Source organism: Rousettus aegyptiacus, unplaced genomic scaffold, assembly GCF_014176215.1.
Source record: "Rousettus aegyptiacus isolate mRouAeg1 unplaced genomic scaffold, mRouAeg1.p scaffold_m13_p_13, whole genome shotgun sequence".
Taxonomy (NCBI): domain Eukaryota; kingdom Metazoa; phylum Chordata; class Mammalia; order Chiroptera; family Pteropodidae; genus Rousettus; species Rousettus aegyptiacus.
In genome coordinates, this window is record NW_023416288.1 from 44,958,090 (window position 1) to 44,981,967 (window position 23,878).

Here is a 23,878-nt window from a genome sequence, read left to right on the forward strand (position 1 = left end):
CGGTAGGAGGCGGGCCCTGCGTGGACAGCAGGGCGGGGCGGAAGCCAGCCCGCAGGGAGGCGCCCTTTCCCTCTGGCCCGAGCGCCCCTGAGCTTCCCTGCCCTCCAGGTCCAGCCTGTCTGCTGCAGAGTTTAGTGCAGTGTGGATTGGGACACTAACCTCTGTTGTCATAGACAAGCACGTAAATGATCAGTCCCGATTTTACTTTTATTCCGATACCTGTTTTTTATAACTTACATGTATACACACATATGATTACGTATACGTGCATATGTGTACACAGACACGCACACACGTGTATTGGGATTTCAGTGAGCCCTTTGGACTGTACACACGCGCACATGTGCCGAGTTCATTAAACTCCCGATGAGTTTTTGTATTTTTCAGAAACCTGTGTTTGCATGTTAAAATGTTTAGCAATAGTTGTCTCTAGGGGAAAAAAATGACGGCGGGGACCCCCGCATCGGTCCGGCGCCAGCGCGGGGTGTGGGGCCAGACGGTACTGTGGCCTGGGCCACCGTCCACGGTCTCGTCTGGGTTCTTCTCCGTCCGCAGCCGGTACCGACGAATTCCGCGCCTGGAAGGGTTCGCCGTTCAGAAGCACCAGGAATGGACCCTTGTTCTGAGCAGAAAACTCCCGTGTGTGTTATTGGTTCCGGTTGCTCTGCTTTGGGGATATGGTCCGAGGAGGCGCCTCGAAAGGGCCCGTGCGCACGCGGCCCGTGACGGTGACGGGCACTCGGGGACCCTGTGGCACGGGCCTGGGTTTCCTCCTGCCTCTTCTTGCTGACTTCGGTCTGGCCACTGACCACTGTGACTTCCCGTGTTCGCATGTGGGACAGTGAGCAGCCGGGAGTCGCTCCTGCAGCTCCCCCCCGCCCCCCGCCCGAGCCCCGCAATTCCTCTTCATCGTCTGCAAGTCGCTTTGAGGCTTCAGAACAGCGTGGGCTTTCTTGTGGGCCAAGCCGCACCTTTCCGAAACGTTTATTGGCCTTGCTCTGAAGATGGATGGGCAGCCCCAGGCCCGGCCCAGCTCGGGGTCCGAGCCCTGCCGCCTGCAGGCGGACGCGGGCTGTGACCGCTGCGCGAGGCGGACCCCCGTGTCTGCGGGTCAGCAGCCCTGGCATGCAGGGTGGTGACCTGCGGTCCTGTGGCGGTGGTGGCCAGCCACTGTCTCTGTTCAGGGAGAGAAACCAGGGGCTCCATTTTCGGGGCAGTTTTCCGGCCCCGGCGGCTCGCGGTTGGTGACGTAGCCTGTGACCAGCAGCACGTTCCCCCTTGCTCGCCTGTCAGGCGCTGCGGCCTCCACGACGTCACGCCGCACCTTGCTCAGGGGACATGCATGCTGGCTGTGAGTGCGCGCCCGTGCATGCCGGCCTCTGGTGCACTGTGCCGCGAAATCCTGCGCACACGTGTCCCGGCATGGACGCTCGCCGTGTGCCCAAGGCCGCCTGCTCGCTGGGCTGGACGCGTGTGCCGTGGTGGCCGCTGAGCAGCTCTGCTGGCCGCGCCTGCATGTGCCCGGAGCGCTGGCCCTCGTGACTGGCACGCGAGCCTCGGCCGCGTCCCGAGGACGTGGCGGGGGTGCGTGCTCGGCGTCTGTGCTGCTGCGTGGACGGCGTCGGCATGGAGGCGTGTTCCTAACATGCTGGCTGTCACGTCTGTCCTCTAACTGGGATGTGGCCTTCTGCGTCAGCAGCCGATGGCCACGTCGACATTTCCCTCCACTGGCCATACCTGTGCCTCGGAAGGGAGCTGCGCGAGTCGATGGCGGAGGCCCCGGGGCGTCAGGGGTCAGCGCGCACGGAGGCCGCGAGGCACGTGGCACCGGGGGCCAGACGCGGTCAGCAGAGCCATCTGCAGGGCAGGGCGGGCGCTCAGCCGCGCAGCAGTCTGCCCAGCAGGGCCGCGCCCCAGTGTTCGTCCCCTCCACGCCCCCCATTTTCAGCGGGGCTCCCCACCGCTTGCGCATCCTGGGGGTGCTCGTCGAGCACCGGGGGCTGGGCCCACGCAGAGTTTCCGACTCGGGGTCCGGCCTGGGCCGAGTTCCCAGTGATGCCGCCGCTGCTGGTCCCTCCTCGTCCTGGGAACCCCGGCTGGGCCGTCGCCTGCCTGACAGGTGGGCTTCCGCGCCCCCACGGGCACACGAGAGGGCCCTTTTCTAGCCCATCCCAAAATCTTGATGACGAAAACAGCACGAAAGGGAGGTGACCGCGAGATTAAAGAACGGACAAACAACAGGAGAAAGAGTGGCCCCGGAGAGCGTGACTTAAAAGGCAAACATTCCAGCTGGGGTGGAGGGGAGGTCCCCTGGGAACGCAGCCCCGGGGACGCCTGCTGCGGCCGTTTCAAGGGCCCCCTGCGCCTCTGTCCCCCCGACCCGCGCGGGAGCGCGAGGGGCCGGCAGCAGGGACTTCCTTGAGTGTTTCTCCCCCCCTCGGGGTTCTCCAAGCAGACGACGTGCTCGCGTCCCCGTCCTCGGGGCAGTGCCGTCCCTCAGTGTGGCTGTCGGTCCCTGGGACTGTCCAGTCCACGCTGAGATGCGTTCTGTGGTGTCCACGTGGCAGTGCGAAGCCTTAGTACCAACACAGATGTCAAGTAGCTCAATAATTTCATATCGTTTAATATAAAATAATATTGAACGTCAACTCTAACTGAAAAGTAAAAATTTTAAAAGCAAAAAAAAATTTTATAGCACTCACGTCATGGTATAATAATATTTTAATTTTTTAAAAGTTATGATTATTTTTACCTACAGCACCTGGTCGTCCTAGGTGGTCTCCCATGTAAGTGCTAACCAGGCCCGACCCTGCTCAGCTTCCGAGATCAGACATCGGGGCTTGTCCAGGGCGGTGTGATCGTAGACTGCGACTCCACTGGGGCACGGACCCAGGACCTTCTGCATGTAAAGCAGACGTGGAAACCGCTACATAATGGAACCAGATCTGCAGGATAATATTTTAGATAAATCAAATTAAATAAAACACATTAAAATTAATCGTACCTGGTTCCTTTTGAGGTGCTGCTAGAAAATGTAAAATCACACGTGTGGCTCCCTCGGTCTTCGTAGCACAGGACTCGGAGAAAAACGCTGCCAACTGCCAGAGCGCTGGAACCTGTAGTGGCTTCAGAAACAGGGCCGGGGGCTTCGAGACGGTTCAAATGCTTTAAAACAGATAGTTGATGGTTTCACTCTCTTATAAGAACTACAACGAAATTTCAGAGTAGAGAATTTGCTGAGATTTTTAAAGGGAAGTCTTTAATGTCTCGTTTCACATGCTGATAAATAATTTAATATTTTTTCCCCCAGAAACCTTTAGAAAATCATCACTTGGCAACGATGAGACAGATAAAGAGAAGAAAAAATTTCTGGGATTTTTCAAAGTCAATAAAAGAAGCAACAGTAAGGTAAGGGACTAAACACACATACAATTCTGTGTTACATAAAAATGGTTTCTCCAGATGTTCGTCCCCCACCCGTCTCGGGAGTTTCGTAAGTGTATTTAGGGGTTTGAATTCCTGCGGGTAAGGGGGGCTTGTCGGCGTGTGCCCCAAGACCGCCTTGTGCTTCCGCACGCGAAGCCTGAAGCAGGTCCCTGGGCCGTGGGGCTCTACTCCCCAGAACGCAGGAGCCCTGAGCCCACCTGTGCTGGGCGTGTGCCGAGCACCCGCCGGGCATGGCCCGCTGAGGCTCAGGAACCTCAGGGCGCGGCGGGGCGAGCGGGTGGGTCCGCTCAGCGGGTGGGTCCGCTCGGCGCAGCCGGCACGTGGTTATCACCTGTGGACAAGTACGTGGAGCCGCCGGCTCCGGGCTGCGGGGCGGCAGGGTGTCAGCTGCCGAGCGGGTCCTTGTTCCCGTTTACACGTTCCTAGGTCCTCCCCACGCGATTTGGAAATGTGCCGCACCATAAGTTAATTTTCATGGTCTCGTTGGTCTTTACTAAATAAATCTTGAGGTCATCTTTCAGATGCCGGGTTCGACAGTCACAGGACAGAGGAGCGAAATGAGGGTGTTTACAGTCACTTAGGACATTCTCAGGCCCACGAATGCCTCTTAACGACCAGCAGAAAATGCTCATTATTTCCGGTATTTTTGTGTAAAAGGTATATTTTGCTAATACCTACTATTTTCTCTTTACTAATAAACGAGACTGATGAAGAGCCATTCTGGGGACTTTGAGGTCCCAGGTCCACGGGCTCGGTTTGCAGGCGACCGGCTTCTGCAGCTTTAGAGACAGCGTGAGGAAGGGGTCGCGTGTGGCGCGCGCCCTCTGTGCCGGTAGCGTGGACCTGTGCCCCGTGCACGAGGCTGGTCCCGCCTGCAGGAGTCTGTGGGGTCACGCGATGCACCCCAGCTCTGCTGACGTGGCCCTATAGCACCAGGAAGGGGGGCGACTTGCTCAGGTCCAGGGTGAGGCTGTCGGTGTGTCTGACCGCAGAGCTGGACCTTGCCCACGGCCACGGGGTGGCTCGGAGGGGAGGACAGTGACCGTGCGGGTGGCTCTGAAGTCTGAAGAGAGCCCCGAGGCTGGACCACTGGGGATGGGCGCTCACCGTCTTGAGTTTCCCACAAGCCTCAGCGCTTTCCTTTGCCTCTCCGATGCTTTCGTTATGGTCTCGGGCTTCTCTCTGTCATTACCGATCGGTCGTGCATCCCCCTACGTTTCCTGGGGGCCTTGGAAACGCTGCACTCAGTGCGCGTCTCTCCTTTGAGGCCCCCCCCCCCCGCGCCCCGCTCCGCCTCCCCCCCTCCCCCAAGGCTAAGCTGACAGGAGTCTTTGAAGTTGCAGGATCAGAGCGGAGCGCTGTGCTTGAGTTTCCCATCCCTCTAGGAATGCTGGCCTGGGCTGCGCTCCCTGGGAACCGCCTTTGCCGCTGTCCATGGTCCTCACGAGGCCGGCTCGCGGTCCCAGCCCCGGCTCACCGCTCCTCGCCCTAGTCCCCCTTCTTGTGTCTTCCTCCTTTTGAGACAGGAAACTGCCAGCAAAGCCAGTAAAAAAAAAATCTAGAACTACTTTTGCTTTAAGCACCGTAAGACCCTCTAAAGTCGCGGAGACTGGAGGCTGCGGCCTGCTCTCCGGTCACGGGGCGAGAGGCGCCGTGAGAGGAGGAGGCCACTCCGGCGCCGCGGTCAGCCTGGCCGCGGTGACGAGGGACGGCCCAGTCTGCCCTGTCCTGTCTCTTCTCCGTCTGGGACTGGCTCGACTCATCCTCCTTTCTCAGAGACCTTGTCTTGCCTTGAGATCTTCCCCTCGCATTAATTTTATTTATTTCTCTCTTAATGTCCTTCGGCCATATCCCCGTTGGGTTATTTGTTGTAGATAGTTTGGGGATTAACTTCACTCCTGGTTTCTCTCCATTTGTGTTGCTTGGGATGCTGTGCTAACTGCAGCCTCATTTAATCCTAGAAACCTTGTGGGACGGGTATCGTTGCTACATTTTACAGGTGGAGAAACCAGGCTGCTCCCCTCTGAGCTCACCGGGGTTCGGGTGCGCCCCAGAGTCTAACCAGCCTGTCTGCTCAGAACGGTCCACTTTGGCCCACATGCTCTGTGCACATAACTAGACAAGGCGGGTCTCAGTTCCTCTTTGTTAAGTAAAGAGGGTTTGGAGTAAATAATTTTCTAAATGATTTCTGAACTCCTGTGGCGTCTGGTAGTCTACAGACGTCCAGAGCACTGGGGGCTCTCCAGGCACTGAAAGCCAACGTGAGTCTTAGCTACGTCTCCTTAAAAGAAAAATATACGTACACACCTGTGTGCATTTGTGTGTGCATTGTCTGTGTGTATATAAAAAACCTCGGTAGAGAATATACTTAAAGGGATAGCATTTTGGTGGACATGGATGAGGGCAAATTTGTTTTATTGTTTTAAAACTCTGGTGTTTTAATGTTTTTAAAACATGACAATTCTGTATGATTTTGACATTATTTATTCTGCTAACCCAGTAGTTCTTGAGAGTACCTAAGAAGCGCCTTAAGACAATTAGATTCTTAGTCATGTCCCTAGAGACGCTCACTGGGGAGGCCAGGTGGCTCCAAAGAGCTGTATTTTCTAGTTAAACAGAGATGGTTCTGTGGCTGGTCACCACACCGATATGCAGAATGTAGTCTTAAACGATGAAGTCCGATGTCATTCTTGCTTATCTTTAGGGACAGAGAGTGAGCTATTTGGTGAAGAATTTCTGTGTACACCCAGTCGGTGAGCAGGGCAGTGGTAAACTGAGTTTAAAATGTACAAAGCCTCAAAGCCTAGCTAATCGGGTGGTTTCCTGAGCTGCGTCCGTCGGCTCAGGCCCCTGCCGTTTTAATATCGCCCATTTCCTAAGCGAAAGAGATGCCGGTGGGAAAATAAAAGACGCTCGCCCCACGAGCGTGGGTTTGAAACGCTTTCCGGCCAGCGAGCACTTCGGGTCAGGCTGTCGAGAACCGTTTCCAAGACCACAGGCCGAGCACCGGGCCGTGATCACGGCTGGGCTCGGGAAGACAGTGCTCCCTGGAAGTGTGGCCGCGCTGCTGAGTTTTGCCTGCGTGAGCGCACACACAGGACGAGTTCTTTGTTTGCATTTACTTTCACCTGGAGGTGACGTGGGGCGTGTGCTTCTGTTCCAGGTGGAGCTCGGGCCGCAGGCGGTGGATGGCGGTGAGGACGCCTCAGAGCCGGCGCCCGGCGGTGGCTCCAACGTAAGTCCTGACACCAGCGGGCGCCCGTGCTAACCGGGCGGAACTCCTCGCGGCTTTGCGCAGCTCCAGAGGGCGGAATTATTGCTTAGCCGAGCTGGTTTTTGTTGTTGTTGTCGTTTAATGCAGATGGTTAAAATAATCAGATCTCCTCCGCGAAGCTTAATTAATTTCATGTAAGCTAAAGTTCGCTTTATTCCAAAATGTAGGTCATTTTCCTAATCAAAGGGTCCTTGAATCTTAGTAAATATAGTTGCCTCCTAAGCCATTTCGAGCAGTTTCCCTGGAATTTTATATTTTTCGGGAAACTCTCCCTTCTGTATCTAGGCACAGTGTGCAGGTCCTTCCCGCCACACAGGTGGACCCTGAGACACAGGGAGGGGACGTGGGCGGTCACCTCGGGTGTGGTTTGTGGTGGGGGGGGGCGGCCCTCAGGTCTCTGTCTCCAGCCTCTGCTCCCTTCCTGCTGTGTGTGAACAGCCGTGGAAAACCATGCACGTGGGTGGGACAGGTGCGTGAGCTAGTTTTTGTTCAGCACACAGACATGCCACCCCCACCCCGCAAAACACCGCGTCCCTCCGGCCAAGCGGAAAACGGACCTGCCGTCCAGTCCTGGTTCTGTGACTGTGAGATTTCGAGCAGATCGTAAAATGAGCTGTTGGGAGTAACCTTTCCTGCGCCTCTTCCCTTGGCTCGGAAAAAAAAAAAAAAAAGGTGCCGAACTCTGTAAATTTGGCCAGTCCGATGTTTGTCAACATGAGCTTCGGCGGCTGCCATTGCGTTACTTGTTACTGGGACCTGGTAAAGGTAAAAGTCGTTCGATCAGTGATTTAACATATCACTGCCTTAATGACAAAAACGCCACCACCTGGGACGTTTCTCTGCTCGGGGGTGCGGGGGAGCCAGAGGCGCGCCGCCGGCTCGGGCGGGCGTGGAGGCGGCGCGCACCGCGCTGCCAGGTGACCCCGGAGCTCAGAGCCCCCGGTGCGGCGGGAGGGCCCACGGGGGCGGGGCCCGCGCTGGGATGCCCCGAGTTCACGGGGGCGCCCCCCCAACCCCCTGTAAAGCGGTAATATTTCGGAAAGAAATGATTAAAAACTAAGACGTATGGCGAATCCCAGAGCTGCAGCTGCGCGGGTCCCGTGCTCGCCAGGCCCCAGGCGGCTGCGCGGCCGCGCGGGTAGGGACCGGGCCCCAGGCGGTTCCCGCCGGCGAGCGCAGAGTCGGCGCGGCCGCCAGGGGTCAGTGTCGCCGCAGACTGACCCGGGTGTGTGTGTGTGTGTGTGTGTGTGTGTGTGCGCGTGTGCGTGCGCGCGCGCGCATATCCTGAGGGCTGAGCCGCACGTTCGTGATGTAGAACTCGTTTTTATTATAAATCAATGTTGGCGAGATATGTTCAGAGTGTAGCTTGTATCTTTCAAAACCGTTTGATATTCAACACCATGAAGTCGGAGCACGTGGCGTGCGGCCGCCCGCACCTTCCTGCGCCGCCGCGCGGGGTCGCGCCTCCTCCTCGGCGCCCGCCCTGCGCCCTGGTCTCGTCCCTGCGGCAAAGGGGCAAAGGGCGCCTGAGCGTCCAGGAGCGGGGCCGGGCTTGGCTTTGGCCAGTGCAGGGGCGAGCTCGGGGGAGCACCTCTCAAGTCGCCGGGCTCTGCCGGGGGGTCGTTGCTGCCTCTTTCCGGTGTTACAAACGATGTCATGGCCACTCGTGTCCCCAAAGCTCGTCTTCACTTGGGTGGGGGGCCGGAAGCATTAGGCCCAGCGAGGCCCAGGCGTGGGAACGGGGGCCCTGCGTGGGCGGACTCTGAGGAGCAGCCCCCTAGCTCGTCTCCCCTTGCTGCCTCCCTTCTCCCCGCCCCCACCCAGGTGAAGACGAGCTTTTGGGACACAGGTGGCCATCATATCATTTGTAACACCGGAAAAAGGTATTAGGGGGGACTTGTGGAGAGGCAGGCCCGGTAGACGGGGTGCAGCCAGCAGAGGGGACGGCCACGCAGAAGGTTGGGGTGCTCTTGGTGATTGTGCGTGTGCATACATGTGCGTGTGCGTGTGCCTGCACGGATGGATGTGCATATGTGTGCATGTGTCACGGGCTGTTCTCAACGGCTGTAGGTTGGAAACTCCTGTATCCAGAAACAGGCCACAGACGCCTTCCTGCTGCCCGGTGTCTGGCCCTCCCCCTGGCGTAAGGAGGGTCAGACCTCGCTCTGCGTCTCTGATCAGAATGAGGCCACGTTCGAGTGGCCGAGGACCTTTGCTGCCCGTGGGTCTGTAATTACATCGTAAGAGTCACTCTTTTGAATGGCGGCCTTCAATAAAGCCTGACCCGGGTGACGCTTCCTGCTGGGTGACGCCCTGCAGAGGGGACCTGAGATCTCAGGAAGGGACGCCTCAGACCCTAGGGTGCTGAGCTGCATGCTGCGAGAATTTGATCAGGTCGGACAATAACTGCTGGGTGGACATTCTGAGGAGACAAAGAAGGAAGAAAAAAGCAAGAGCAATAAGAAGGTAAAGGAATAAATCATTTTGCCTTCCTGGCTTAAAAAAGTATGTGATATTTTTTGGTCAGAGTATTTTGGTTAAATCCTAAGAATACATATTTAGTAATATTTCCTCAGTGGATTGTTTTTGATATTTGTTTCTTTAGCATAATGGATTTTTGTCTTACACTGTGAGATTTTCTAGCTTTATAACCCCCCCCCAAAAAAAATCAGTAAATCACAAATGTGGATGATCATGAAGCTTATTCTTTTGAAAGTACAATGATTTACAGAAAAGAAGTAGATTTTCATTTGCGTTTGAATTTCCTCGACATCTCTGTCTTGTGCGGCGTGAGTCCTGCGTGGGTCCTGGAGGCCGGAGGGCGTGGGCGCTGCCCTCGTCACCGCTGCCTCTGCCGAGGGCCGGGGCCCGCCCTGTGCAAACCGCCGTGGCGGGGCCTGGGACAGATGCCGACCCCCTCGGGCCGAGTAGCTGACGGTCGCCGAGCAGATGCCATGCTGCCCTCTGTGGGTCTCGCTATGCCGGGCGTTGACCGGCGTGGGCGGGCGCACGGCACACCTCTGCCGCGGCCTCCGACGCCGACGGGCTTGAAACCTGCAGCAGTGAAGCCGGGGATCCCCGTGACCTCTGTAGTCTGGTTGCTACCGAGTGAAGCCCGTGATCTCTGTTCCCGAACACGGCACGTTCCGTGGTCCTCAGCCCTCGCTCTCCAGCCACCTCGGCGGGTTCGGCTGTGCCCAGACCCCCCGCCGCTGCCTTTAGCGGTGACCTGGCGCCCACAGCCACCTCTGCCGTGGTTTCCTTGACGCGCTGGAGTGAGCCGGTGGCAGAAAGCGGAGTGACTCGAGTCCCCGGGAGGGCGGGAGCCGTTCCGTTATCATCGTCACCTTTATCACTGTATCCCCACGGCTCTGCCCCTGGCCTGGAGCAGGAGGACGTGTCCCTGTGCACGGCGAGCGCCTGCCTGCCGTGTTCAAGGTCACGGCCGGTGAAAGCTGATTTCTGGTTCAGCGTGTTGAACTCCGTGCCCAACACTAAAGACAGACGCTTAGTTTGAGCAAAGTCAGGTGACACACGGGAGAGAAAGAGTGTGTCAGTGTGTGCGCCCCGGTGGTGCGGCACCGACTTTACGCAGCGGCGTTGGCGGACGATCCGTCACTCGAGGGGACAGCAGTCGGAATGTCAGGATGCGAGGCGACGGCCCCCGGGGTCCTCGCCGGTTGGGGGAATGTCGGTGCCTGTTTCTGTCCTCGAATGCCGGCCCCGCACGTGTAGGTCAGGAGCTGGGGTGGCCTGGCGGGCGCGGGTGTGGCCGCCTTTCCGATCCGAACACCTGCCGGACACTGGCGACGCCGCGTGGCCCGCCCTGTTCCGTGACCAGGACGTCACCGTCGAAGGGGAGGGCGGTGAAGCGGTCGCTGGGGTTAACGCTTCCGTAACGAAACACCAGTTAGTGTCAGCGAATTGACTTTCAATTAACTTTCAAATCGGATTTCAAGTTTCGTGTTTGCATTTGTCTTGGCAGAAGCAGGCGAATAATTCCTTCCTAGTTTTCTTCTAGTTATTTGAAATGGGTTTGTCACATTGTCTCGTGTGTATTTAATTATTGGCCACACTGTTTGACCGGCAGTGACAAAACTAGGGGTATGTTACTAAGAAGCAGGATGGCAGCTCTCGACTGCGAGGGCTTAGTGACGGACCAGCAGCAGGGACCTGTCTGACCGCGGGCGTCCCCCGGGCAGCACGTGTTGATGAGAGCCTGACAGCGCCCTGTGGCAGCCAGGGCCCACCAGAGTGGGCAAGGCTAGCGTCCGCCGTGACGGCGGGCAGTGCTTGTCTGTCACCGTGTCCACACGACGTGGCGGTGATTCCGTGGCAGGCGAGGCCGGCGGTTCACAGCCACGGTCAACAAGGAGGTCTCCATGACTGAAAGAGCCTGGGGGTGGCTGGGGTGCCAGGGGCATGGCCGAGGGGGGCTCTGAGCTAGAGCCAGGCCTGGGTCCATGTCACGCATGAAACAGAAATGCCCGGAGCCCAGGGCCAGCCCGCAGGTGGCCATGGGACGGGCTGAGAGGGACCCCCGGCCGAGCAGACGCGCCCTGCGAGGCGTCCGTGCAGGAAACCGCTTTCGACCGCGCACCGTGTGGGCCCTGGCCGTCCCTCCATCAGCTGCAAGACCCGAGGCGGACGTGGGAAGCAGCTCGCGGCAGGGGGCCTCCCCGAGGGGGGCGCCCCGGGAACCCCGCGAAGGCACGTCAGCGTCGGTGCTGCTGACGGGACGCGCCTGGCCAAGGTGGTTTCCGAAAAGTCGCGGCCAGACGGGCGGGCGGCCGGGCAGGCGTTCGTGGGGAGCGAGGGGACCCTGGTGCCACTCAGTGCCCGGGTGGCGCGGGCGGTTCCGGGGCTCTGCAGCCAGGTGCAGCCCTTGGGGGCTTTCGTTGCACTTATAATCGGCGTGGCCTTTTCCCCTTCCGCTCGTCCTCGCTTGGCGGCAGCGGCCGGGGACGCGGGGACCCCCCTGGCGTCCGCTGCCCTTTGCCTCGTGCCCCGCCTGGGGCGTCCGCCTTCTAGCCCTTGAATATCATATTTCGTTTCATTACGTCGTATTATTTCATTATTTTTTAGTGTTCATTTCGGCAAGCCCTGTAACATTGCTTACATCTTTATGACTTTTGACCGAGGGCGCTTTAGGTCCCGAGATCGCCGGCTGTGTGAGGCAGAGGTGGCCGGGGCATCTGCGAGCCGCTCACGGTGGCTCTGGCCCTGCGGCCAGTGGTGAGCACGTGGTGCCAGTACCCGGGGCGTCTGCTGGGGCCTCCCAGGCGGGGCTGGGCCAGGTGTGAGCCACGCCCGAGGGTCCCCGTCTGAGCCTTGAGAAGCGGCTCAGAGTCCTGCAGTCCCCGGAGCCAGCGCGGGCCTCGCTGCTGCTTGCTGCTCTGGCTGCTTTTCGGCTGTTTTCAGGCTCGAGGGTCACCGCGGGCCGGGTTCACGTCGTCCTAGCGGCTGCGGGCCCCTCGCGGAGTCCGCGGCCCGCGCTTCATGCTGCGTGGGCATTTGTCCCTGACGCCTGAAGGTTAGAGGGAGGCGAAGTGACTCAGGATGCAAGAACCAGGCCTTCCGGCCCGCGAGGACCATGCGGGGAGCTGCTCCTCCCTCCTCGCGTGGGAGAGGCCGCCCGGGTCAGGGCAGGCGGGAGGCCGGTCACACCTGTGGGCAGGAGGCTGGGTCACACCTGCGGGTGCAGAGGCCGGTCACACCTGTGGGCAGGAGGCTGGGTCACACCTGCGGGTGCAGAGGCCGGTCACACCTGTGGGCAGGAGGCTGGGTCACGCCCGCACCAGGTCACACCTGCGGGCCCACAGCAGGGACTGGTTCCGGCCAGCAGGGGCCCTCGAGGCTGAAAGGTCCGCCCTGCCCTGCGGTTAGGAACAAAGCCCTTGCGGCAGGATGCGGGACGCGGGACGCGGTCCCATGCGTCATCTGGTTTCTCAGGAGGTGACAGCTCGGGTTTGGCACTGGCCACTCCCGCCTGAGAGTGGAAACGACTTTCGGAAGCCAGAGGGACGTCCGGCCCTCGGTCTCACGGCCGGCGGTCACTCGGGGCCAGCGTCTTGGGTGACGGGTTTGTTTGCCTCTCCCCACAGGGCTGCATGATGCCAGACTCCCCGCCCGCGCCCGCGCGCCCCGCCGTGCTGGGCCCGTCCCTGTCGCTGAGCAGCATCTCGGGGCTGTCTGTCAGGTCGGATGTGAAGAAGCGCCGGGCCCCTCCGCCGCCTGCCCTGCCGGGGACCGGGCCACCTGCGCAGGACAAGGCCTCGGAAAAGGTAGGCAAAGGGCGTCTTTAAGTGGAGCAGCCGAGTCTCGGGACATTCCCTGCGTGCACGCCAGTCCTAGGGCCTGGGGCTCTCATGCCAGCGTTTGGGGTGAATGCTCCTGCCCAGACGAAGGTGAGACGCCCCGTAACCGCCTCCGTTACGGGGGTAGGAACCTGCCTTTGCGCCTCGCCCTTAAAGTACCATGCTCACTGGGCAACGTTTATTTTGTTTACTGTTGACATTTCGGGCATCGTCGCAGTCGCTTAATGAGAAAGGCACACGGTTAAGACCGTGAGTTCGAGCTCGCACAGGGCAGGGGTGACGCATGACGTGGTAGGGAGGGTCTGGGCACAGTAAGTGGCCTGCTGCAGGGCGTGACGCCCGTCTGGGGAGACACGGTATTTGTAGAACCTCCTTCATTCTTTCTACCTGGACGGCAATGGAATGTCTTTGCAAGCACTGGCCATTCATTGCACACTGACCGGGAGATCTGGGACCTCAGCAGTGTGTCCCCATTGGGGCCCCTTCCCTCTGCCTACCTGCTGACGACTTAAACCACCGTTTAAACTATCAAACCCTTGCTTGGGGGGCAGGACACCCTTGGGAAGTAGCACCTCTTTCCATGGCCTGGAATGTAAAGTTTTTATTTTCCAAACCCATCCTTCTCTGGGCGGGCTGTGGCAGGGACAATCCCCAAGCTCGGCCAGGACGGGGCCTTGCTTTTGGCCGGTGTAGAAGCTGAGTTCTCCCAGGCCGGTCCCCAGCGCCCGACAGCAGGGCCCGCCCCGTGCACCCTACGGCAGCGAGAAGGTGCGGACACGTGTCCTTCCTGGCGTGAGGCGGCCCCCAGGCCCTGCGTCCCGGCCTCCGGGGGACGCCGCAGCACGGGCCGAGGCACAGACATGGAGCGTGTCCGCGTGGAGGTGAATGCACAGCCGAGCGCCATGTGACGCATGTCCAGTCCAGAGGAGGGGTCGTCTCGGCCAGGTTTTAAGGCGCCTGTCCGGAGTGCGTAGAGTCCGCTCGGGTGGGGAAATGTGCGGTGAGTGGAGAATCAGGACTTCTGAATGAAAAGCAAACAGCAGGATGAACAGACAGTGTTCCCTCTGGGACAGCAAGAGCCTTCTCCTGGGATCTGTCAGGTCTGGCATGGAACGAGCGGGGACACGCTTCCAGGAGCCGCCTCTCTCCGTGCGCGCCTGAGTGGCCCACGGATCACGTCTAAGCGTTTGCCGTGACGGCGCTTCTTCTTTTTTCCTTGTCAAATGGAAGCGATTTCGTCGTTTGCTAATTCCTGAGAAAGGAGCCCAAAAGCGTGTCGTCATCGTCATTGGGAAGAACGTCGGTTCCTTCTCCGGGGACTTCCTTCCATACGGAGATAAGGCGTTTGTTTGTAAGGTCTCATTTCTACGCAACTGTTGTCCTGGATGTGGGAGAAAGGTTTGTGTTCTAGGGCGTGACTCGTTTATAAGAAAATGAGAACGCTTAGGTTCTTGTATTTTAAAAGATTTTCCTTAGCAACCAGCATTAATCATTTAGTATTTACTTGTTCAGGTCATAGAAGAGGAAAAATTTCAGGCATCTTCCAGTTCATCTGAAACTTTGTGAAAAATGTCACTTGTGGTCTGCAGCCACGCCGCCCTGAACACGCCCGATCCCGTCTGATCTCGGAAGCTGAGCAGGGTCGGGCCTGGTTAGTACTTGGATGGGAGACCACCAGGCAGACCAGGTGCTGTAGGCATAAAATATAAAAAAAAGGGATCGGAAGCTGGCAAGGCCCTTGCAATCTGTGAGGTCAACCGAGGGTTGCCTCGCTTAAAAAAAAAAAAAGAAAGAAAAAGAAAAATGTCACTCACATATATCAGCATACGAAATTTCTTTCGGTGCGGAATGATCTTTTTTAAAGGTCAGAGGAAGTGGAGGTGCTGAGAAGGTCGTGTCGGGGTTTTGGACGTTTCCTTTTTCCCTGGACGTGAGGAAGGGAAGGGCTGTTCTGTGCTCGGGGCAAGTCCAGGTCCTTTGCCAAAACAAGCAGCGCCGGCCCCGCGGGCCGCAGGGGGTGTTGGGGGGGGGGGTCCTCTGCGGGGCGGGGCGCGGCGGGTCCTGACCAGGGCCAGCGGAGAAGGGAAACGGGAACTATTTTAGTCGTTTCCCATCCACCTTTTGTTAGGGGCCTTTTCCTCCCTGACACTTCCAGCCGGAGAAGCGAGTGTTTGTCTGAAGATTAGATTCTCCTGTGTTTTTAGCTGTCACTGGAGTGTGACGTGGTATGGAGGGAGGCCCTCCGATAAAGCCCGAGTGAGAGTGAGCTTGCGACTTTCCTACACGTTGGCTTCGGGGTGACGCGGAGGAGGCGAAAGGCTGGACTTCGCATTCTGGAGCCGCGCTGTTTACATACGTTGTCCCAGACCCCGTCATTTTTGTCACCTGGATTTTGTCTGTCCATCACGTCGACGGTCAGCGCATTTCTCATTTAAAAGTGTGACTTCATTTTTAACCTTACGTTTTGCTTCTTTACATCCAGGTGACTTTGATTCTTTTCTGTCACCTCGATAATCAACAATCAGAAAACGGGGTTTTAGAACAGAAATCAGCAATTTCAGGTTACAAGGTAAAAGGCCCTGGGTCGTTCCTTCAGGCTTGCTTTGGCCAGGGCGCCTAAAGCAGGCGCAGAGGTCCCCAAGTCCTGGCGTGTCCGAACCTCCGCACCCAACTTGGCCTTGTCCTGTCCTGGCGACTGATGCCTCGTCTTTAGAAACATTCGGAAACAAAGTTCTCAGCCAGACTCAGCCTGGAGTCTGTGGGACGTTTACCTCTGTGCATCCAACAGGGCACAAAGGCAGCCTACGAAATGGGAGCAAAGATTTGCAAATCATATAGCCGACAAGGGATTAATATCCTGAATATGTAAAGAACTCCTAAATCTTAACGACAACCCAAAATAAACATTTGACTAACAATGGGCAAGGACTTGAATAGACATGTCTCTGAAGAAAATGTGCAAAGGACCAATGAGCTCATGAAAACGTGCTCGACCTCACTAATCGTTTAAGGCAAATCAAGACCACAGTGAGACGGCGCCTCACACCCACCCGGATGGCTCTAGTAAAACAAAACAAAACGGTGTGGCCGAGGGCGTGGGGAAGCTGGGCCCCTCGTGCTCTGATGGGGGCGGGGGGTGCAGCCCTGGGTAACAGTGTGGATGTTACCCAGAAAATTACACATAGAGAGAGCGACTGTGCACGCCAGCAATCCCACTCTGGGTGTCCATCCAACGGAAACGCAGTCGGGGTGTTACAGAGTGCCTGCACCCCGTGTCCGTTGGAGAATTATTCACAGCGGAACAACCCAGGTGGCTGTCAGTAGAAGGACGGTTAAGAGAAGCAGTGTATGCACAATGGAACGTTATCGGCCATAAAAAAAAGAGAGAGAAGGAAATGCTACCGTTTACGCACCGTGCGGGGCCGGGAGGCGGGCGTCAGAGGAAGCGAAATAACCCGGAGGGAGCGCCGTGTGGCATCTACATAAATGAACCCGCGGACGCAGTAGACGGGCGGCTGCCCAGGGTGGCGGCGAGGTGACTCAAAGGGAGTAAACTTCCAGCTGCAAGACGCAGAGTTCCCGGGGGTGCGACACGCAGCCGCGTGGCGATTATGGTTACGGGTACCGCCTCGGGCTCCGAAAGGTTGCTGGGAGCGCACGTAAATGTTCACAAAAAGTGCCCGCGCGAACCAACGGATGTGTTACTGTGATAATCATTTCTTAATATATCTGGATAGCAAATCATCACGTTGTGTGCCTTAAACTTACACAAGTTACATATCAATTATAGTCTCGATGAAGCTGGAAAAAATGATCTAGGTCCATGAAGAAATAACAAAGGACATTAGGCACAATTTTTAATTGAATAAAAACGAAAATGCGACATACTAAAATTCACAGGATGTAGCTACAGGAACGTTCATAGAAAACTTTATAACTAACTTTAATGTTTGTATTGGAAAAGAAGAAAGGTTAAAGATCAAAGATTTAAGGTTATATCTTAAGATACTAGAAGAAAATGGAACAAAATAAATCTAAAGGGAACAAAGAGATAGAATAAAAAACAGAAGTCAATGAAAGATAAAAAGATAACAGAAAAAATAAGTGAAAACAAAGCGATTTCTTCGAAATCGTCAAACAGATGACCAACTCACACCAGACCGATCTAAGAAAGAGAGTGTAAATTCCCAGTATCGGGAACAAAAGACAACTTATTAATACCAATCTCGGAATGTTAAAAAGATAATAAGGAAGTGGTGCGACCTTTATACCAATAATTTTGAAAACTTAGATAAAATAGACAAATTTATTAAAAAACACAGCTTACCAAAACTGACACGATCTGCAATAAAAAAAGCCGACGAGTCCACTGAGTGTTGCGGTGGCTTTTTACCGTTAGTGTATAAATTAATTCGTTCAACCAACCGTTTTGAGTACCTGCTGTGCGCTACAAGGTGGCTAAAATGCTCCAGGGGAACTGGTGTTCGGATGTAGAAAATGAACAAGTTAACAAATACAAGGAATTTCTCAGATGTGAGTGAGTACGGCAGGGCCCCTCATCTGCGGAGGGTGCGTTCCAAGACCCCCAGTGGGTGCCCGAAACCGCGGACGGCGCCGAATTCCACATATATTGCTTTTTTTCCTACACGTGCACATCAGCGATCGAGTTTAATTTATAAAGTAGGCGCAGTAAGGGATTAACAGCACTGGGCACGTTGGTCTCGTGCAAGGGCTCCGGGTATGGACTGCGAGGCAGGACGGCAAGGGTCCGAGGACGCGGCCCCTGCCCACAACCTGGATGAGGGAGGGTCACAGCGCGGTCGGCTCGGGCGCTCAGGCAGGCGGGCAGCTCCTGAGACCTGGGGGGCAGAGGTGGCTCCGGAACTCACACCTCCGGCCAGTCCGGGCTCAGCAGCCCGTCCCCTGGGCTCGCTCAGGTCTGGGCAGCCTGGGGACATGATGTTATATTTGTGAGTGATCTGGAAGATACATGTTAATACAAACTAGGTATTTTCAAATGACCCATTGCTTAGGAATGCTCTGTAGTCCTTGCTACAAACTTTAGGGGGCAAAAGAACTAGTCCACAGGGCTTTCAGAGGAGCGGGCCAGATGCCACCGATGACAATCGGAAAGCAAGGGTAACGACTGTGCGGAGTGCGCTTTTTAGTATATGTGGACTTTTTAAAGAGCGGTTTAGGTTTGCAGCAACAGTGGGAGGAGAGGATCGCCCAGGCCAGAGGTCAGCCTGCAGCTCGGGTCGTGGAAGAAGCTGGAGAAGCCAACTCCAGGCCCGGGACGCGCTGAGGCCACAGGGCACAGGGCGGGGTGGAGGGGGCACCCACGTGCCGACTAGGACCAGGGCCCACCCGCTGGCCGCACGCCCAGCCTGGAGGTCGGGAGGTCGGGAGAGCCCCCTGCGTCGGGGAGAGAATCCTTGGACATTTGGGAAGCCCCGCTGAGTGAGCGGGATTCCCGCCCGGGCCCCCTCTAGTGTGTCACGGACCCGTCCACAGAAACACTGGATTATGGGCCACCTGCCAAAAGGTCGCCAGGGATGGAGGAAAGGTCAACACATGACAGGCGGAGGTCAGGACAGAGAGGGAGAGGGCGACTTGGAGGAAAAGACGAAGCGTTAAAGAGAAGGAAACAAAATAAAAACAGTGCGAACAGTATAAATACCAGCCTTGGAGAGAAACAAGGAGGGATCGTATCCAGGGAGACCAGACGCGATACTATTTTAAAAATACAGAACAAGAACGAGCTCTTGGAAATTGAAAACATAGCCACGGAATTTTTTAAATTTGCTAGAGCTGGAAAATGAAGCAAAAGAATTTTCCAAGGAAGAAAGAACAACATTTTTTTTTTTTTAAGTGAGAAAAAGATATCCCAGAAAAACTAGAAAATCGATTTAGAATTCTTAGTGTTCAACTAATTGGAACCCAGAGAGAGACAGAGAAGAGAAAACGGAGGGAAAACTCCGAAGGGAAAAATGCTGGAATATTCTGCAGAATTAAAAGGTACACAGATCGCAGGGATCGGCCGAGGCCCAGACAGTGAGTGAAGTGCCCCATGCCGGGCGCACCATCCCGAAACGTCAGGGCTCCCGGGGTGACGGGGTCCTCGCTGCTGCAGAGGGAAAACGGGTCACCTCTGGGAGACAGGCGGCCAGCCGGGCGGCGGGGGGACAGGCCGGCCTCGGTTTCCACACTCCTTGCCGACGCTTCAGTGATGGAATAAAAGACGCTTTCAGGGTTTCAGGGTCTCGTCACTTCGTCCCACGCACATCCTGCTTCAGAAAGCTGCTAGCGCCCTGCTCCCCCCGGGTGAAGAAACGGACATTAAAGGGAAAGGGGTCCAGGATCCAAGCGACAAGGGGTAAAAAAACAAACAAAAACTAAGCAGAGGGAAAGGAATGTCCAAGAAAGTCAGCCTGGGAAAAAGTTAGGAAGCAAATCAGTGAATCGGTTATCACGGTCACAGGAAACACAAAAGTGAAGACAAAAAAGTAGTCCAGAAAGAAAACGCGGCTGACAGGCTCATCGTGCGTCTCATCTGGGGAAAACGCTCGAGGAAAATGTCTGCTTCACGCAGTCGCAGTCTCTGCTCTAACGACGCGTGTCACTAACCGGCGGCGGCAAATAACGTGCTATCATTTTTGGAAAGATCAGGCGGCAGAGTGTGTGTGTGTGTGCGCGCGCGCGCGCACATGTGCGTGTATCTCAAAGACTCGGTCTTAACCTTCGGGAGTAGGAAGCCATGATCTAACATGAAAAAAATCAAGAAACGGCAGAATGGGCTTATTAGGAAAGCGGGGTGAATGCCGGAGGAAAACGAGCTCGCAGAGGGTGCCCCCGGCGCGTGGCGGGGTCGGGAACTGCCGGTGGGACCCCACGCTTTGCGGAGACACTGGCTTTTTCCAGCGCACATTGTACAGAGAATGCAGTAGACGACTGGTAAGGCAGAAGAGGTGGTTCTGAGTATTTTAGTAGAATAGAAAAAATAGCTTAAAAGACTACGGAAGGGTGCGTGCCAGCTCCTAGCAGTTAATCTGCGTGTTAATAGTGTGATTTTTCCCCCTGCCTTTTGCTTATAGAACTTAAAAACTTTTGTAATAAAGACATCTTACACACTTCTCACACACTTCACACGCACGCACACTCGCTGTGGGCCTCAGGTAATAAGCCGGGGAGCGCCAGGGTCAGACAGAGCGCCACAGCACGTGGGCAGGTGGGCGCCCCTCCCGGGATGCTGCAGGGGCCGTCGGGCGGCCGGCCAGTGGGGTGCAGGGGGTGGGGGAGGCTCGGCCTCCACCCACCCCCCCCCCACCCCCCCCCCCACCCCCGCCCCAGGGCGGCAGCCGAGCTCAGTCACCGCCCGCCTGGGCTCACACCTGTGCTCAGGAGACGTCCTTCGGCCAGGGGGTGGGTGAGACCCATCTGCACGGGGCGGAGGGGGGAGCAAGTCCCCTTCCGACGCCTGGTCCCACCCGGTGCTCACCGGCTGCCTGAGAAGATGTGAGTGTGTCACTGTGAAAGCCGTGTATGGGGCCAGTCACCGCCCTGGGCAGCAGCACAACGTCCCGCGCGCTGACCCCATGTCCGCATCTGCCAAGCCGCACTGTGGCTGCAGGTCTGGGCGGTCGGCCGGGGACGGTCATCAGCCCTGCTGCTCCCGCCGTGCAGAGGCGGGGTGCGGGCGGAAGCCCCGGCAGGGGTGAGGTGCTGGCCGCTCCCCGCGCCCCCAGCCCCTGCACGCGGCGCCCACGCGCGCCCGCTCCCCGACAGCCGCCCGCTCTGACGCCCTTTCTCCATGCTCCCCAGGTGTCTCTGGGGTCGCAGATGGACCTACAGAGGAAGAAGAGGCGCGCGCCAGCCCCGCCCGCGCCGCAGCCCCCGCCGCCCAGCCCCAGCGCCCCGGCGCCCGCGCGCTCCGAGGACCGCGAGGAGAGCAGGAAGACGGGTGAGTGGGTGCGCCCGCGGCCTGCACGGCGGGGCCTGCGCGTGGCGTGGTGGCACCACTATTAACCCGCATGGCGGCTCCGCCCACGGCCTTCTCGGGGAGCGGGGGAGCGCGTCTGCCCGGAGGGAGCGGCGCGTGCTCGCGGCGTGGGGGCCGCGCCTTCTGGGCGCTCGGCAGGCGGGCACGCGGGAGCGCGGGCGAGTGTGGGCGCGAGCCGGGAAGCTCTGGCGGAGGAAGGCGCGGTCCCAGGGGGACCCCGTGCACGGCGTCCGGCCCTCGGGAGATGTGTCGGTCAGTTGACAGCGGTTTGGGGGCCGCCCCGTTTGACCTGGATCTCCATTTATGACCCTTCCAAGTGCAGCAAAGGCCCTGATGTTCAAGAGGAAAGAGAGCCCGAAGGAAAGAGGGTCGCCGGGTAGTATCTGTGAGGAGAGGGGCCAGTTAGGGCATCACGCCCCGCCCCCTCACGGGGCAGGCGACCTGGGGGAGGTGGCAGGTGTCCCTGGGTGCCGGATGGCTCGTTTTCATTCTGAAAGCTCTCAGTGTCTGCGACTTTGCTTACGGAGAGCAGGAGTCGGTGCGGAAGGGCGGGGCTGCCTGAGCCCCCCGCTCTGCCCCCCGAGATCGCAGGTGCATCAGAGGCCATCGCCCCGGCCCGCGGCTGTCCCGCCCACGCCATCTCCTTCACTTGGCTCCCTCGCAGTCCCCCTTTGGCCTAACGGCTGTAGCCCCAAAGGGAACAGCCTGCAGGGTACACGCTCACGGTCAGTGTCTGAAGCTTTAGCAAGAGCCACGTGGCTGCCCGTCAGCATCTGTCCCCAGTCGGAACCTCACTTCCGATGTCGTTCCTGAGAGCTGATACATCGTTCCAGTTTATTCTCTCTCCCGAAGGGAAATCCTACCAGAGTCAAAGAAAACCCGGCCCGTAGCTCATCAGAACAAGCCTAGTTTTTTTCCCCTCCTTTTCTGTGGTGAGACTCACATTCTTCCTTGCGAGGTCTCTCCCCACTGTTTTCATGAAGTGACGACATCATCAGATTGTGAGTTTCTCGTTGAAATTCTAAGAAACGCCCCCTTAAAGTGAATCGTGCTGAACCCCAGGCCAGACCCCAGGCCAGACAGCCCGTGTCAACACAAGGAAGAGCCTCCTGGTTTGGCCTGGAATTCAGGCCGAGGCCTTGCGCCCGACAGGCTCGGAGAACCAGGCCCGGGCGGGGGCCGTCGGCCAGTGCCCATGGGCGGGACATGAAGTCGCGTGGGTATTTTATAAAACTGAAAACTGTAGGGCGGTTTTCTAGCTAAATAACATGTTACAACGAGGACACAGATGATACTAACTCACCACAAATCTCTCTCTTGGGTCCATAAACTTTGGTTTCAGAACTGAGGAGGCCAGAAGCTTCCTTCTTACTGAAAAAAAGTTTGAATATTCAAAGTCAGGGGATGGTAGAGAAGGTCTTGGTGGCCATGTCAAGGCAGACTTCCATCCTAACCATTAATGCCAATGAACTGGTTAAATTTGGTGCCATGTGATTGGATTTGGTCCTGGGCAAATTTGGATTTAGAGCTGGGTGTGGCTGGATTTGGTGCTGAGTGAGGTCAGATTTGGAGCTGGGTATGGCTGGATTTGGTGTTGAGTGAAGTAGATTTGGAGCCGGGTGTGGTCAGATTTGGAACTGAGTGTGGCTGGATTTGGAGCTGGGTGTGGTTGGATTTGGTGCTGGATGTGGTGGATTTGGATCTGGGTCTGGCTGGATTTGGTGTTGCGTGAGGTCTGATTTGGTGCTGGGAGTGTTTGGATTTAGAGCTGGGTGTGAGTTGGGATTTGGTACTGAATGAGGTCGATTTGGTGCTAAGTGAGGCTGGATCTGGAGCTGGGTGAGGTTGGAGCTGGAGCTGGGTGAGGCTGGATCTGGAGCTGGGTGAGGTTGGACTTGGACTCCCGTGTCTGCCTGTGTCTCTGTGAGGTGGTCCCTGGTGCAGGCGCCAATGGTGACGTGCCCTCTGCTGGGCACAGGGCCTCTGGGCTTAACCGTCTGAAGTAATCCCCATTGATTTTATGTAGGTGTTGGACGGCAGATGCCACAAAAGCCCCCCAGAGGCACCATGCGGGGACCCCCCCAGTTAGTGCTCCCTCCGCCCCCGCCCTACCCGCCTCCAGACGCGGAGCCGGCAGACGCTCTCGGGGCCCCCGCGGAGGGCGCCGCTCCCGAGGCCGCGCACCGGAGACCCACACGTACGTGCCTGCTCCTCCCCTGCCCGCCCGCGTCGCCCCCCCCTCGGTCCCTGGTGCTGGGGCTGGGTCTCCACTCTCCGTTCCTGCCTCAGGTCTGTGCCTCCCCTGTGCAGCTTCTCCTTCCAAACGCTCAATGCAGTGTGTCCGGCCTACCAGGGAGCGCCATGCAGGGACGCGTAGGAGCGACTTAACCCGTGAATCATTCAGGTCGCAGTTAGACTGGAGCCAAAATCGGGCCGCGCAGGTGGAGACAGTTGGCAAGAAGCTAATATTCCTCAAATTAGAACTAACCTGAGTGTGTGAGGCCGGCGCGGCCGGGACAGCAGGGAGTGCGGGGGGGGGGGGGGGGGGCTGCGGTCAGGAGCAGGAAGATGCGTGACAGCCCCGCACGTGTGGGTAGTGGCCAAGCGGCGGCCTTGCCACTCTGTGGAAAGGGAAACTGAGGCACCAGGAGAAGCTGCTTGATTTGAGTCCAGCGGCAGCCGGAAGGAAAGGCTCATTCTGTTTTGATGCGTCGTCTCCAGACCCAGTCTGGGACCCGCCCTCCTCATTGCCCCAGGGGTTTTGGGGGCCTTTGACAAACACCACGTGTAGCGCTCCCGCCTCCAGACGGGCACCGGGCCGTGCATTTAGCGTCACACGCA

The 23,878-nt window shown here is 57.5% G+C and overlaps 1 protein-coding gene and 1 pseudogene across 4 annotated transcripts in view; both read left to right on the top strand.

The window, feature by feature from the left end:
* The window catches only part of LOC107512373 (protein cordon-bleu), an 87,796-nt gene that overhangs the window by 48,480 nt on the left and 15,438 nt on the right, over positions 1-23,878 (top strand). For 2 of the 4 annotated variants that reach the window (XM_036230511.1, XM_036230510.1), the window contains exons 6-10: positions 3,311-3,408; positions 6,611-6,682; positions 12,826-13,005; positions 20,860-20,998; positions 23,064-23,234. In XM_036230511.1, the coding sequence (XP_036086404.1) occupies positions 3,311-3,408; positions 6,611-6,682; positions 12,826-13,005; positions 20,860-20,998; positions 23,064-23,234 (660 nt within the window). The remainder of the gene's footprint in view (positions 1-3,310; positions 3,409-6,610; positions 6,683-12,825; positions 13,006-20,859; positions 20,999-23,063; positions 23,235-23,878) is intronic. The other 2 variants (XM_036230512.1, XM_036230513.1) reach the window with 2 other exon arrangements.
* LOC118611288 lies at positions 14,620-14,737 on the top strand (annotated as a pseudogene).